Source organism: Thrips palmi, unplaced genomic scaffold (assembly GCF_012932325.1).
Source record: "Thrips palmi isolate BJ-2018 unplaced genomic scaffold, TpBJ-2018v1 HiC_scaffold_8, whole genome shotgun sequence".
Lineage (NCBI taxonomy): Eukaryota > Metazoa > Arthropoda > Insecta > Thysanoptera > Thripidae > Thrips > Thrips palmi.
The window spans coordinates 6529900-6544664 of record NW_023144635.1 but is presented as its reverse complement, the minus strand read 5'-3'; the positions used below and the strand labels follow the sequence as shown (position 1 = coordinate 6544664).

General features: G+C 45.7%; 1 protein-coding gene across 1 annotated transcript; it reads right to left on the bottom strand.

Annotated features, from left to right (window-relative positions):
* Positions 1-4403: 4403 nt before the first annotated feature.
* On the bottom strand, positions 4404-13398 carry LOC117653146. Its single transcript, XM_034398569.1, has 4 exons — positions 13067-13398; positions 10771-10939; positions 4535-5596; positions 4404-4416 (listed from the first exon to the last, which is right to left on the bottom strand). Exons 2-4 carry the CDS (start codon positions 10866-10868, stop codon positions 4404-4406), a joined length of 1173 nt encoding a protein of 390 aa, XP_034254460.1. The 5' UTR covers positions 10869-10939; positions 13067-13398.
* Between the last annotated feature and the right edge of the window lie 1367 nt (positions 13399-14765).

The following is a 14765-nucleotide window of genomic DNA, read 5'->3' as shown; positions in this document are numbered from 1 at the left end:
ACCAAAAATGGAAGTGAGATTTTAGTGAGTCCGGTCGCACTCTTATCAACCTTTTTTCGCACTGGTTCGGCAGTGCGAAGTTGATAGGAAAAGGTTTCATTTTTCGCATCGATTTCCGCCCTCCACCTGGTGCGACTTTGGTGCGAACTAAGTGCGACCGCCGCCAAAAAAGGACGCCGAGACGGTCCTCGAACCGAGTCTTTTTGATCACTGCCACTGCCCCTTATCCATGACACCACGGCTTCGCTCTGCGAAACAGTGGAGCGGGAAGCCGTGTGTCTCTCCAGCCAGCGAGCCGGTGACTCAGGCTGCCTCTGCGCTGACACACAACGGCAAGGGATGCAGCTATCAAGTGGCTCTAACTTGCCGCTTTCTATCATTGCCTTGACATCTCGACTCTTGCTGCCTTGACTAGAGGGCTCATGTTCATTTTATTTTAAGTTCACTTGTTTAATATGTAACAAGGTTATTAGCTCCGAAATTCAGACTACAAACGTTAGATCGGGTAATTTTATCTTGAATATGATACTTTCATCAAAGAAGAAATTGGAGGCAATCATTTCAAAGTTTCAACTACTTCGCAAATCTGAAACAACTAGAAAATAATGGGAAAAAACTTGACTGTTCAATTTCGCTTATTTTGAACTGGTATAGGTTAGAGGCGTGCTTCCAACTCAACCAATGCGAAGTGGTGTGAAGAAAGTGCGAATAGTACGAAGTGCGATCTGAGGTGGACCGGATTAGCACTGGACACACCAATTTCGCACAGTTCCACCTTGGTCGTACTTTCGGCACACCTACTGTCGGAAGGAAAGTTCGAAGGACGCACTGGGGCCTACTGAATTAGCACCGTGGCACACCAATGCACACTAATATCCTCCAGGATCCACACTCCTTTCGTACTTTCGTTTTGGTAAGGGCAGCTTCGAGTCCCGGCGGCGCTATAATTTTTTTTCGCGATTTCAGAGCTGCAACCGCAACTAACATTTCACGGCACATATAAATACCGTGGAGATTCATTTTCAAGAACCTGAAAGGTACCAGAGACCGACAAAAATGCAGGCTTCTGCCGGGATTCGAAGCTGGGTCAGTCGCCGGCCGGGCCCACGCACAGTGATGCAAAACCGAAAAAAGTCGCTCAAAATTATAGAGTGCCCTGATCACTGCCAATTTTCAGGCTGTGGGGTTTTGAGGGTCGCTGACCTCATTCCTGAAGAAATTCAACGTATGCGACCACTACAGGGGCGGATCTAGGAATGTTGAAGGGGGTTACACTGTAACGCTGCGCTTGATCACTGCCAAATTTTGTGCAAAGATGTTTTAAGGGTCGCCGACATTATTTCTGAAAGGATGGACATGTGCGACTACCACAGCAGGGGCGGAGCTTTAGTAGTTTAGGGGGTAACACTGTTACGCTGCCAAATTTTGCGAAAAGAAGTGTTTAGGGTCGCTGACTTCTTTTCTGAAGAGATTGAACGTGTACAACCACCACAGGGTAGGAACTAAAGCTGGAACTTAAGGAGAAACGATTATGGTTAAGTTCGGGAAATGGAAGTTGACCAGTCATTTGTGACAAAGCCGCGACTTTGGAGTCGATTCTTTCGAAAAGCGCAACTTTTCGCAACCTGACACCATACAGACCTTAAAGTTGGCCCCAGGTACTACCATGTGGCTGTGGCTGACCGGTTCGCAAGTGTTCGCAACTCGACTTATTCCACTTCGAAATCAACAAAAATGGCAAATTTGGCTATTATTTTACGGCGAATATTTAGTGACTAAGAGCTTTGCCGTTAATTGTAGCAATTGTAGCGGATTTCTTGAACCCTCAGCTTTCCAAAAACATACAACATGTTACACTTTGTTCTGCAAATGCCGCCACAACGAACAGTTTTCGCACCGCATGTCGCTCTATTTGGTTTTTGCATCAAATTGCTCTATTTCAGCGCCATAAAAAGATAGGCCTACCCATTTTGTGGCAGAAAAGAGTTCCGCCACCATGTAGTTCGATCTTTTCTGCGCTCAAAAACGTCAGTCCCTTTAGGGATGGACTAAATCAACGAAAAGTGCTTTTTGCGCGACTTTTTACCGTTTTGCATCACTGTGCCACGCCCCCCAGGGCTTGACTCGGGACCGACCCGGACCGACGTTGGCGAGCACGATCCAACACGATCCACCCGTTGACGATCTTTGCAACAGGTCGGCTGTCGGCCCCGTTTTTGGCTCTCCCGGGCGCTGTGACAGCTGATTCTTGATCAAGATTTGGCTTTGAACTCATGCCATACCAAGTGTGACCACGTAAAAAAATAAATGCATAACTTTCAAAAAAAGATTTAAGAATAGTTTTTTTTAATTGTTTCTAGGTACATTTGATTACAGAGACATTTAATTTCATTAACATGACAGCGTAATAAACAGATTAAATATGAATTAACATCAATCAGGACAGACGAAGAAAATAAAATAGGACAAAACAGGATATGAATAAACATCAATTAGGACAGACATGCTGGAATAAAACATTAAATAGGACACTACATATTAAATATGAATAACCATCAATTAATACAGACATTCAGGAATAAAAAATTAAACAGGACCCAAAACATTGAATAAGAATAAACATCAATAGGGACAGACATGCAGAGATTAAATTTAAACAGGACACAACATATCAAACATGAATAAACATCAAATAGGGTGACAGACATGCAGGAACGAAAAAATAAATAGGCCACATTGTGCTTCACAATGTTCCCAAAGATTTCTCACTTACAAAGCTCCATCACTCTCATTCCAGTAACGTGACATCACGTCGAAATGAATTTGACAAAATGAAACGTTCCTTTGAGCACTCATTTGAATGTGAATAAGAAAATACAGTACAGTATATAGCTGATTTTCATTCAAACGAATGAGACGCAATGCTCAAAGCAACGTAACATTTTGTCACAATTTTTTCAACGTCCCAAGCTTGCAAGTCTAAGACAACGCTTGTCTCACACTAAGAGGTGTGAGACACGGTTAGTCCCACATCTGCTGCATGTGGTTCCCCGTGGTTAAATGCTACAGAACCCTCGCTTACAAACCCTGTCTCATACTTCACTGTGCGAAAAAAACACAGTGAATTCCGTTAATTTTTTTGCCGGGATTCACTGTAGTTCAGAACACAGGATTTACCGTGCCTGGCTACAGTATCTACTGTCTGGTACAGGATATTCCGTACTTCACTCCTGTGGTACAGTAAATCCCGTACAAAGTACAGTAGGTCCTGTTTAAAAAGTACAGTAGATCCTGTACTCTGAACTACAGTGACAGCTGTACTAACCACCACAGGATTTACTGTTATTGGCTGAGCGATAGCGAAGCCTGTTAGGCTTTCAGTGGGGTTGAAAAGTTTTGTCTGTCTGTCTGTCTGTCCGCACTACTCCTCCTGAACGGCTCGGCCGATCTCGGTGAGATTTTGCACACTTCTTGGGTATGTTCTTGGCTCGGCACACGCGAAATTTCACCATCCTAGCTCAACTGGTTCAGTTTTTATAGCCGAAAAACACCTAAAAAACGGTGAAAAATAGAGCTTTCTGCAGATAGATCACTTCTGGCTTGGAGAAAGGGGGGTCTGGGGGGCGCCCCGACAAGTTAAAAAGTGACAAGGGTCAAGATCGTGTTACCTGTAGATAAAACAACTCTATTTAGAATGTAGGGGTGTCTGGGGGGCGAAGCCCCCCAGCATTCAACAAGTTAAAAAATAACCGACAATGGACAAGCCATTGCCTGCCGCAGGCAGGCTAGCGCACCAGGCCAAGGTAGGTACGCCAGGCGCGGATTGGAGGAACAGGCAGCGAGACATCGCGAAGCCTGTTACGACAAGACGCGGTCTGGCGTAAACCTACCTTGTTTTTTTCCACAGTGTTGTTTGTTGCTCGTTGTCTCACAATTACAAGCGTGGGACAAACGTGACTCACTATTGTAAGCGTGAGACGGTTCGCAGTAAATCATGCACAATTGAGTTTGCAGTGTAGGACAGTAAACACAGGCCGTTTCCAGATCGTTTGGTCTTAGATTCAGAGGGGCCATCAAACCTCGCTAAAGAAGCAGATCCATATCTGCTTTTTTTTTTTTCGAAAAGAAGCTTAAAGTCACCATTGAAATACATTAAGGGAAGATACTTCACAGATTCATGTGCATTGGCACGCACTTTCATAGCCTATTTTAATCCAATTCAAAGAGTAACAAACATTCAAGGTTTGCATTTCTGAAACAAAACAAAAGGCATGCGCACAGCGGGGCGGGACACACTAATCACAATCCCATCTTGAAACAAGATCATAAGGCGCCACTTCATGCCTGAAATAAAGGGCTCTGTAGAGAGATCCCATCCTGTCTCCCACCAGTGTGAGTAGTCATTACCAAATTACACTGGTGAAAGAAAGGCATTAAAATTATTATTAAATCACTAACGCCTTTGGAAAGGGCATTAAAATTTTGCATAAAATTCCTATACCATTTACGCCCTTCCCAAGGGCATGAATCATGCCCTTGGGAAGGGCGCAAAGTGTATTCATGCCCTAAAGGGCGTAATTTTAATGCCTTTGTTTTACCAGTGTAGGTACAATACCGTGCCGTGCCCTGGAATCTGAATTTTTCCACGGCCTCAATTCCCTTGTGGCACGCCTTTGATACGGCGCTCTGCCATCCCTCACAGTTTTTACACACAATTGTTACGTACAAGTTATCTAACGTTGGCGTGTACGCAGAGACGAATACCCGCTTAATTTCTTTGATCCGGCGTGGACTGTCACACAGGAACTGAACGTGAACGCACTTGAGGGCTGGCAGACTCCTAAAGACAGGGGCAAAGTCCCAGTGTGCAACCAAGTGCGTCAGGTTCTTGCAGTTTTCTAGTGCTGGGAGCAGATCTGGTCTCGGCGGGAAGCAGGGGCGAAATTTGGCACGGACAAGGCCAACCACCAAAAGGTCTTTGATCAGATCATGCTGCCTGGAACCTGTCCTTTTCTCGATCACCTTGATTGATTTCAGATTGGGAAGAGCGTTTTGCAGTTGACCCCCTTCGTACACGAAGTCAGATTCGACGTAGAGTATCAACTCCTGCAGACAGGGAAGTAGCGAGAGCACATGCACACAGCTATGACCCAAGTCCGTCTTTGTCGTACTGTCTAAGGCTAGGGTCAGTCGTTTGAGGTGGTGTCGGCTACGCCACACCAACTCGAGGTACGCCTTGCGTATGCATCTTGGTGGTTCGACGTCTATCAAGAGTCCCCGGTGCACAAGAAGTCGCCCTAACGCTTGGATGAAACGGTAGTCGGGGGGGTCTCGTAGGACAAGAGGTCGGAGGAAAAGACTGATATTCAAATTTTCAACAGCTGGAGCGCGTTCGAGGACGACTGTCTGAATGCACGGTTGCCACCTGTTGGCTTCTACGGAAATGGACACGCCGTGCCACGCGGCGGGGTCAGACGCCACCTCCTTCCACCGCCGGCAAACGGAGGGGATGGTTTTGAGAAGAGTGAATCCATCGGTCAGGTTGCTGAAGATCTTCAGCAGAACTTCAGTTGGCAGGTCCTGAATTCCCGGGACACTGAGAACAACAAGAAATTCATCATTGCAGCGCGCGTCAGTGGAGGTCCTCCGCCAGCACGGCAAAACGGTTCCTGCTTTTCCAGATAGCCTGTGATGACATGGGTAAATTCCAGGGAGTTCCTGGGAAAACCAGGAACCGTTCTTGCCGTGTGGCCGTTTGGTAAGGCTCTCAAAAACAACCTTTTCATTTTATACTACCCGTACGCTTCGTTTAGTTAGGGCGTGTAGTGGCTGAGCTATTGCGACTTGCCACATTCTCATTCTAATGCAAGCGTATGTGCACGTGCACACTCTAAATGTTCTACGGTGAAGATTTTCCATATTATGGTGAAAATGTTCCATATTATGGTGTTGCAGCTGACTTCGTAACATACCATTGCGACACCTCCCAGGGAGACTCGACTATCTACGCGCGCCTGATAGACACTCGACTATCTCCACGAGCCCGATAGACACTCGACTATCTCCACGAGCCCGATAGACACTCGACTATCTTCGCGAGCCCGATAGACACTCGACTATCTTCGCGCGCCTGATAGACACTCGACTATCTCCACGAGCCCGATAGACACTCGACTATCTTCGCGAGCCCGATGGAGACTCGACTATCTCAGTTTTTACACATATTGTCTCATAAATCAATATGAATTCTACAAGTAGTTTTCCTTTTGATGGCACTTATCAGATACATACTAAGAGATGATTATACTGCGCTCAAATTAAGGGGGCACACCAGTGAAAATGCAGAGGTTTCGAAAAGCGATCATTCTGAGAAAAGTAACCGATGTATTCGATTGATATTTTATTCTTGGCTCAAAATTATGTCAAAGAAAAGGAAAATGAGTATGGGAGAGCGAGGTGGCAATGGCAAGATGAAGCGCCAGTGCACTTCATTTTTCAACGACCTTGCTTCACTCCTGCCACGATACCGCCTCTCTGGATTGAGCTTCGCGCACGGGATTTGAAAATTTCTCAACAGGACACATGTGGCTATGGTCTGAACCACGGGCATGCCAAAAGAGTGATTTCAAATTTGTTTTTTCAGAGGGCAAAAATAGAAACAAATTTTTTAACCAATTTTTTCGCACTTTCATGGCTGCAGCTCACGTCCTTTTTGTGGGATGGCCATTTCCGAGGTTCAGACCATAGAGGCAAGTGTAACGAACATTTTGCCGCAAACCGCATTAAATTATCTTAATATTTGCGCCCGTGAGAGTGGCACAAAGGTACAAAAAAGGTGTTTAGAGAAAAAGCCCTTTAAGTGGAAACATAGATTTGACGTGTTTTTTCGGATTATAAATGCGTCTTTTGACGTATTTTAGTTCAGTTTGCACCAAAATGTCCCTCTTTTCAACTGCGTTTGGGTGGTTCAAGGGATTTGTAATTGAAGTTCAAGTGAAAACCCTGAACGTTAACAATTGGTCAAAAATATGCAAAAATAATTACCTTTTTAGCAACTTCAAAAATGTGCACAAGCCAAAGTAATCGGAATTTCGGGGTGGGGTTTGCGGCCTTCGACTCGGGATGAATAGCAGAAAAATAAGATAAAATAAAAGAGAAGGCAAAAATTTGTCGATTTTCACTGGTGTGCCCCCTTAATTACTCGAGTGAGAATCATCTCAAAAAGCGCAATCTGAAAAATAAAGTGAGGTTAGGTCGTTTGTTTTTACGGCAATTACAACCAAACTATAGTTTATTGCGAACAAACAACTAAGGAATTTCATCTCCTATATATTTTCAAACTTTTGAGACAACTCCGTGACTACAATCTCCTTGTATTTTGTTTTAATCGAGGGGGCCATCCACCCCCGTAATCCTGTGTACAAATTGGCTGGTAATCTCTGGTAATCCATGGCGTAATCACGTAATCCTTGAAAAAATTCTGTCATTTTTCAACGTTTTTAGTCATTTTTCAACGTTTTTGAGCTATTTTTCAACGTTTCCGAACCAATTTTCGAAAATTTCACGCGTAATCCCTAGTAAATTTCCCGTAATCCCGTAATCTTGTGTACGCCTGAAATGAGAGTGGTGGCCCCCTCGGTTTTAATCGAGCTCGTTCTCAATTCTGCGTGTTCTAACTTTTAGCTCAATATTTTTGTGTGTTGTTGTGTACTTACGTGTATAAATCATATGCCGTCGTGTTCGGAAAAGACTGGACTTTGCGATGAATACCTCGGACATTACCACTCATGATTATCTAATTGTTCCGAAGAATCTAAAGTTTCCTTTGCTAGCTTTTTGAGGCGACCTGATTTAAGATAGTCGAGTCTAAATCGGGCTCGCAAAGATAGTCGAGTGTCTATCGGGCTGCAGGAAACAATGGGAAACTCAACTTTGTAATTTTGGTCACAAATTGGTAAATTTTAGGAAAAGGAAAGGTCTGGGATGAAATTGGAAGTCATTTTCGTGATCAGCACACCAAACTGCAGGAAACTCTGTAAAACTCGACTCAAAATTTTTTGGCCAAAATTGGTAAATATTTGGAAAAGAAAAGGTCTGAGAAGAAATTGGAAGTCATTTTCGTGATCAGCACACCAAAAACTGCAGGAAACTATGTAAAACTCGACTCAAAAATTTTGGTCCAAAATTGGTAAATATTTGGAAAAGTAAAGGTCTGAGATGAAATTGGAAGTCATTTTCGTGATCAGCACAGCAAAAACTGCAGGAAACTATGTATAACTCGACTCAAAAATTTTGGTCCAAAATTGGCAAATATTTGGAAAAGAAAAGGTCTGAGATGAAATTGGAAGTCATTTTCGTGATCAGCACACCAAAAACTGCAGGAAACTATGTATAACTCGACTCAAAAATTTTGGTCCGAAATTGGTAAATATTTGGAAAAGTAAAGTTCATTGTGTCGTAACATGAACCCTAACACTGTTACTCAGTCGAGTAACATTCAACAGCCAGCATTGAATTACTTAATACGATTCACAAATGCTTCAATTACCATTCGATATGTCCTTGTTATTGAACTTATGAATACACAATGTTATAAGTAATACCTAAAAAGCCTTTTATCTCCCTTTTATTTTAAACTAGTGGATGAAACTTCATTGATTTATCTCAATTCATTAAAAAGAGACACATTTACAGGCAGGCTGATTGCAACTACTTTACGGAGAAGACCTTCTGTCAGATCCAATGAATCGTTCCATTGAATTCAATGTCGAGCCCACTTATTGCTAAACGCAAGTTAATCTTATTCATAATGATAGTCATGATGTGATATTTAATCTTTAAAACAGTATAGCATAAGTATTTACCTAACATTCTGAATAAATTAAAAAGACAGCCAACTCAAACCATGACTGACACAAATTACCAGTTGTCGCAGACAATGTATGATGAAGTTAAAAGAATCGTCTCATGAAATCATATGACCAAGTCACTGAATCGTCTCATTGAATCAGATGTCAATGTCAAACCATGTATGCGCTACTCTCACTCACCATATAGTTATCTTTAAGGTTAGTACTATAGTAAACTTACAGCATTGCAATGAAGCCTTTCCCCAGAGTCAGTGCCAAGAGTCAGCAAAGACTATTTATTTTGGCAAGATTAGTGTCTGGTTTGTACTTTTAGATTGCATTGATCTATTTTCTAACTGTTATTGAGCAAAGCAAACAACTAAAAAGTATAATGTCTGAGAATAAAAATGGAAATACACTCTCAAAACTTAAACAGACCAAATCATTCTTGCAATTATCAAACGATCAAACACACTCCACTGACTAAAACATTTCCCCTGTGGCGGGGGAGGGGAGGGGGCGGACGGACGGACGAAACGCGTAATAATTGTCACTTTCATTTTCCGTATTTCACTGTGTTGACACTCCGGAGGGGTTTCAATCATTGTAGAATATCGAAAAACTAAGACCGAACTCACTTCTAAGCCCTTCTCCTCTCTATTTTGTTTTATTTGCCAATGTTTTGCCAGTCCCGTATTTGAGAGCCGCGGCCGCAAGTATGAAAAATTGCTATATATGCTGCCAACCTAACCACGCTAAGAACCTAATTCAAAAAGATGTTTTGAATATTTCAAACGGTAGTAATCGTGAATATAAAATAAACTCCCCCTGTGGGACCTTTAGGGGATGTTCGGTGCAAAATTTGGTAACTATTAGTGTTGTAGTTGCTGAGAAACGTGAGCGTGTACGCTACAGACAGACAGACAGACAGACAGACAGACGCACGACCAGTCACTTTTCGGAGCGCCCAAACACGGCAAGGGCTCGCTATCGCTCGCCAAAAATACGGGTGCGTTCTGTAAGCTAAGTCCCGCGACCGCATTTGGAGCTGTTAGATAGACGTGTTTGCGACGTAACATTGAAAGAAATGGTTCCCAATCACTCTACAAAAAATGTCCTGTCAACGCCGTTAATTTTTTACCAATGTTTGCAGTTATGCAATTCACGGCGTTTGCTGTGAACTAGTTCACGGCGTTCACTGTGATCTCGGTTACAGTGTTCACTGTGATCTGGCCACAGTAAACGCCGTGAATTGGAGCCTGATTTGCAGTGCTTCGGTGCTTAGCGGCGTCAAACTCACAGTGTTTACTGGGGACCAGATCACAGTGAACACCGCGAACACGATCACAGTGAATCCCGTGAGCAGATCACAGTAAACGCTGTGAATTGACCTACAGTGAAAACTGGTAATAAATTAACGGCATTTACAGGACATTTTTGATAGAGTGATCGCATTTTCGTGGTTCCATAGAACTAATCGTGAGATTTCATCGGGATAAGAAAATGAGAAATGGTTATTTACTTAATAGCATTCAGCTCGCGTATTTTTTAATTCCCAGTCCCTCCCTAACCTAAGATCAGTGCCAGTGCGCATGCGCATGCGCCCGCATATGTAGGGTAGCCTCTCGCCTGGGTCAGTGCGTGATGTGAATATGTGACTGGATAAACTCTCTGCTCCTGAATCTATAAACCCAAGTTCAAATACCGATAATGTTATGCCACTCATTCTTTTTTTCTTGCATAATCAGTCTTTCACAATTAAATTATTCTCAAAACATATACTCAAGGTTTCAGTTTTGTGAAAACTGATCAGAACATCTCTCCACACAGTTATGTGGTAAAGAACGAGACACATTTTTATACTACCACTGTTGTATAATTGGCTACTTGTTTTTTTTTGTTTTTGCTTAACCGTCCGTACCTTGTGTCCTCCACGACCTCGTCGCCAACGTCAACATCGCCAATGGGCTCGTCCTCCAGTGGTCCTCTAGACGTCGAAGGCCCTGCCTTCGAGCACATCGCCACCAACAGCAGGGAGTGTTCTCCCTGATCGTCCCGTAGTCGTCTACACGTACTTGCTGCACTAAATCCTGTGAAAGAAACAGAGTTCACGTTCGTGTTCCAGAGGACTCGCAATCATTACAGTGTGACAATGCCAGAACAAAAAAGGGGGCACTGTTCAGAGAAGTCGTTATTTTACAACAGTAATCCCCCCCCCAACAGTTTGTGTTGTAATTTTACAAATAATAATTCGTAAAATAGGGTTAAGTGCCGAATATGGATCGGGGTACCAAACATGGATCATTTCTGTTTGGGGGTCTATATCTGAAGACCGGGTTGCCAGATTCTTAATTTCTGTCTTTCCTTGCTTGGACTGACCTTTTGACTGTTCGATGTGAATCTGACAAGTTTGCAACTGCGTCTCTGTACTCTGCAGGGTGGCATTTAGAAAGACACCTAAAACAGGCCCCCGAAAATCGATGGAAAAATGACGTTCAAAAAGGTGATTTTTGCACCCCTGATTCTGGGCCAAGCAATCACCGCAGTCACTTCAAAATTTTTCATCGTGCACTTTAGATGGACTACTTTGATATTTTGGGACTACTGTATGCATACCTTGCTTTGTGTCCAAACGCTGGTGGGGTGATCCATGATTGGACCACCCTAACCTAACCTAACAAACTATCAGACAGTTTCAAGGAAGGTCTGGGCTATAGGGGACAATTATTTGTTTGCCAATATCTCATACGTGCGAGCCCTGGGGGAACGCCAAAATTGGCACATTTTCAGGTTTTCGCGCAATGATTGTCATTGGTCTACTGTTTGCCCTCTACTGGCCGTCTCGTTAAGGATAAACCCAACATGTTATGTATTTTTGGAAAGCTGACGATGTGACCAATCCAGAGCATTCCCCACATTTGCATTTTGGTTACTTGTTCAGAAGAAACAAGCTGGAGAAAGAAGTGTAAAATCGTGTCTTGGACGTTTTTCACTTTGAGATAAGCAGAGTTGCGAACATTTGCGAAAGGGTCCGAGATACGTCCGTGGTAGAGTGGGCCGCCCACTTTCCAGTGCATGTCGCCGTTTGCCCCCGTTTGCCCCCGTTTTCGAGAAAAGTGGCTCCAAAAGTGGGTAAATGGATAATAGAATGGCATTCAATTGCGGGATCCACCCCCGTCATTAACTTTTATGAGCTTTATTTTGTCAAAAATGGTTTCCTCGCTTCTGAAAACCTCCAGATATCAATTTTGGTGGCCATAGGCGTTGCGGTTTACCCCCTAACTATTACTGGATCCGCCCTTGTCGTTCATTTTTCGGGCAGAAATGGGTTCCTCGCACTTGAAAACCCCTAGACACCGATCCCGGCCTTGATTGGACCCCTCCAGAATTATCATCGCGTTTTAGGCGTTTCAGCCCACTGTGTGCCAGGGGCCGCGCGGACAAAGAGTGTCGGCGCGGGACGAGAACAGACCTGTCTGGGTTAGCTCACGGTCACACCGACTCGCCTGCAGAAACCAGCTGCTGAGCTCGCGTGGTGCTTACAAAGTGACTCCGTCTTCACAACACTTGGCTCTGCACTCCGCAAACTTTGTTGTGGTGGTCCGTGCCGCGGGGCGCTAAGCTCCAGACTGAGGGGCAACATACATCACGCTGAATCAAACACGTCGCGTCGCTATGGACAGCAACTCCCCCTCTCGCCCGGCCCAATTCCTCACGGAGCGCGGGGGGTGGCGAGGCGGGGCTGGATTCCCCTTCCGGTGGCTTCGGGAGCCTCCGGGCTGCCAAGAAGCAGCCTCGGTCGCCCGACGGGCGCAAACAGCACACTGGTAACGAGAGTCGTTTTAGTCGCTCTGTCTCTCTCACCCTTTTATGGAGCGTCCGCTTAGGTGTGAGAGGGTCAGGGCGATGGAAACGACACCCGGAATCAATCGGCAGGGCTGCAGGGGCTCGCCGATCCGGGCGCGCGCTGGACCGATCGGGTGCTCGTGACTTCGGGTGCGCTTCCAAATCTTGTCGGGCCCTCGGGCCCGGGCCGCCTTTCGGGCGCCGTCGGACGCGCTCGGCGCTTCAGGGGGACGGGCGCGCTCGGGTCGGACGTGTCTGGCAAGCCTGGCTGCAGCGAAGAGGGCAGATGCATGCAGGACTTGGGCAAAGAGCGCCCGCTTGGGACGAGAAAAGCCCTGTCTCGGTCAAACCTTACGGCCACACTGACTCACCCACTGTCGCGCGTTGTGCTGTGGCACCAGCTGTGGTCCCTCGGGCTGTGCTCGACTCCGTCTCCACAGCAGTTGGTTCTGCGTTCCGTGTTGGCGGCGCTGGTGCAGCAGCAAGGCACCCAGCTCCGCACTAGTTGGCAGCAGTGGGGTGAAGCGCCACGTGGACTCCAACAAGTGAGCGGCGCTGACCTGCCCCTCTCCCTCCTCGCCCAGCCCACTTCCTCGTGGAGGTACGGGGGTGGGGAGGCTGGGGTAGGGACCCTCTCTGTCAGAGATGCGCACGGTCGACTGCTGGAGTAAACCGGGCGATTTTCGCCCCGTGCGAGGCTAGCACTGCGAGGCTCCGGCATACAGGACATGAGCCCCGTCCCGTTTGAGCCCCGATGGTCTGAGCCCCGACCTGAGCCCCAACCTGAGCCCGGGTTGAGCCCCGACTTGAGCCCCGACCCAAGCCCCAATTTTCAGAGCCCGGACTGAGCCCCGACCTGAGCCCCGTTTGAGCCCCATTTGAGCCCCATTTGAGCCCCGCGACCTGAAACCACGCATTTTTGCATGATTTATTGCCCCGAGGCTCAAGTGGGGCTCAAATGGTGCTCAAACGGGGCTCAGGTCGGGGCTCAATCCGGGCTCTGAAAATTGGGGCTTGGGTCGGGGCTCAAGTCGGGGCTCAACCCGGGCTCAGGTTGGGGCTCAGGTCAGGGCTCAAACCATCGGGGCTCAAACGGGACGGGGCTCATGTCCTGTATGCCGAGGCTCCCGGCCGGGCAGCGTCCCCCCTCCACCTCCACTCTGGCCTCGCACTGGGCGGTTTTTCCCCAGTTTACTCTCGCCCAATCAGAAGCAGGGATGATACCCAAACCGAAACGATACCAGGGCTGTTACGACAACAGTTTGCACTTAAGACTATAATTCAAAAAGTGTAGCACCTGGAACCAAGGGAACAGTTTTTCCTTGTTGATAAAGGCGTACCGGAGTTTTGTTTCTTTATGGACCAAGTCCAAATTCCGCTCCCCTGAGTTTTGTTCTTTTTGGGGCCTAAATCAACAAAACTCAGGGAAGCGGAATTTCGACTTGGCCCATATGGGAACAAAACTCCGCACTGAAAAAAAAGTCTAGTAACGATAACCAGAATCCTGGTACCAAATACCAGACTGTCTGATAGAATATAACTCAACTAGAATTCTGGTAAAAAATACTAAACTGTCTAGTTGGCCTCAGTCTAGTAAACCGTACCAGATTTATAGTTATCCTCACAATGCCGCCAGGTCCCCTTCTGGTAGTTTTTACCAAACATCCTGGTTAGTTAATGTGCTTACAAAACTGAAATAAGAAGTCCAAAATTTAATAAAATATTTTTTCGTAGTGATGAAACCTGATGTGACGTCGATTTCGTTAACGAACAACCTCTGAATTGTTTTTTTTCCCTCCTCCTCTCCTCCGGATTCGAACCGGGATCTCACACTTGTGAGACGGGCACGTTACCACTGCGCCACCACGTCGCCTGTGGGTCGAGGGGATCCCCACCAGGTGACTCTCTACGTGTCTGGCTCAGGGAAATACTCCCAGTGTTTCTTTCGGATTTAAGACTCCGAAAATAACGAAACCGGTTGCAGTTTACTTTTTGACACCCGAACATTTCAATTAAAACGAATATTTCGAAGTTTTACGTATGGTGCCAATTACGGAACAGTCTAGTAAA

Coding starts and splice junctions, on each gene's coding strand:
- LOC117653146 (XM_034398569.1), bottom strand. CDS start 10,868: ATGTGCTCGAAGGCAGGGCCTTCGACGTCTAGAGGACCACTGGAGGAC. Junction 5,597..10,770: donor GAGGTCGTGGAGGACACAAG/GTACGGACGGTT, acceptor TGTTGTTCTCAG/TGTCCCGGGAATTCAGGACC.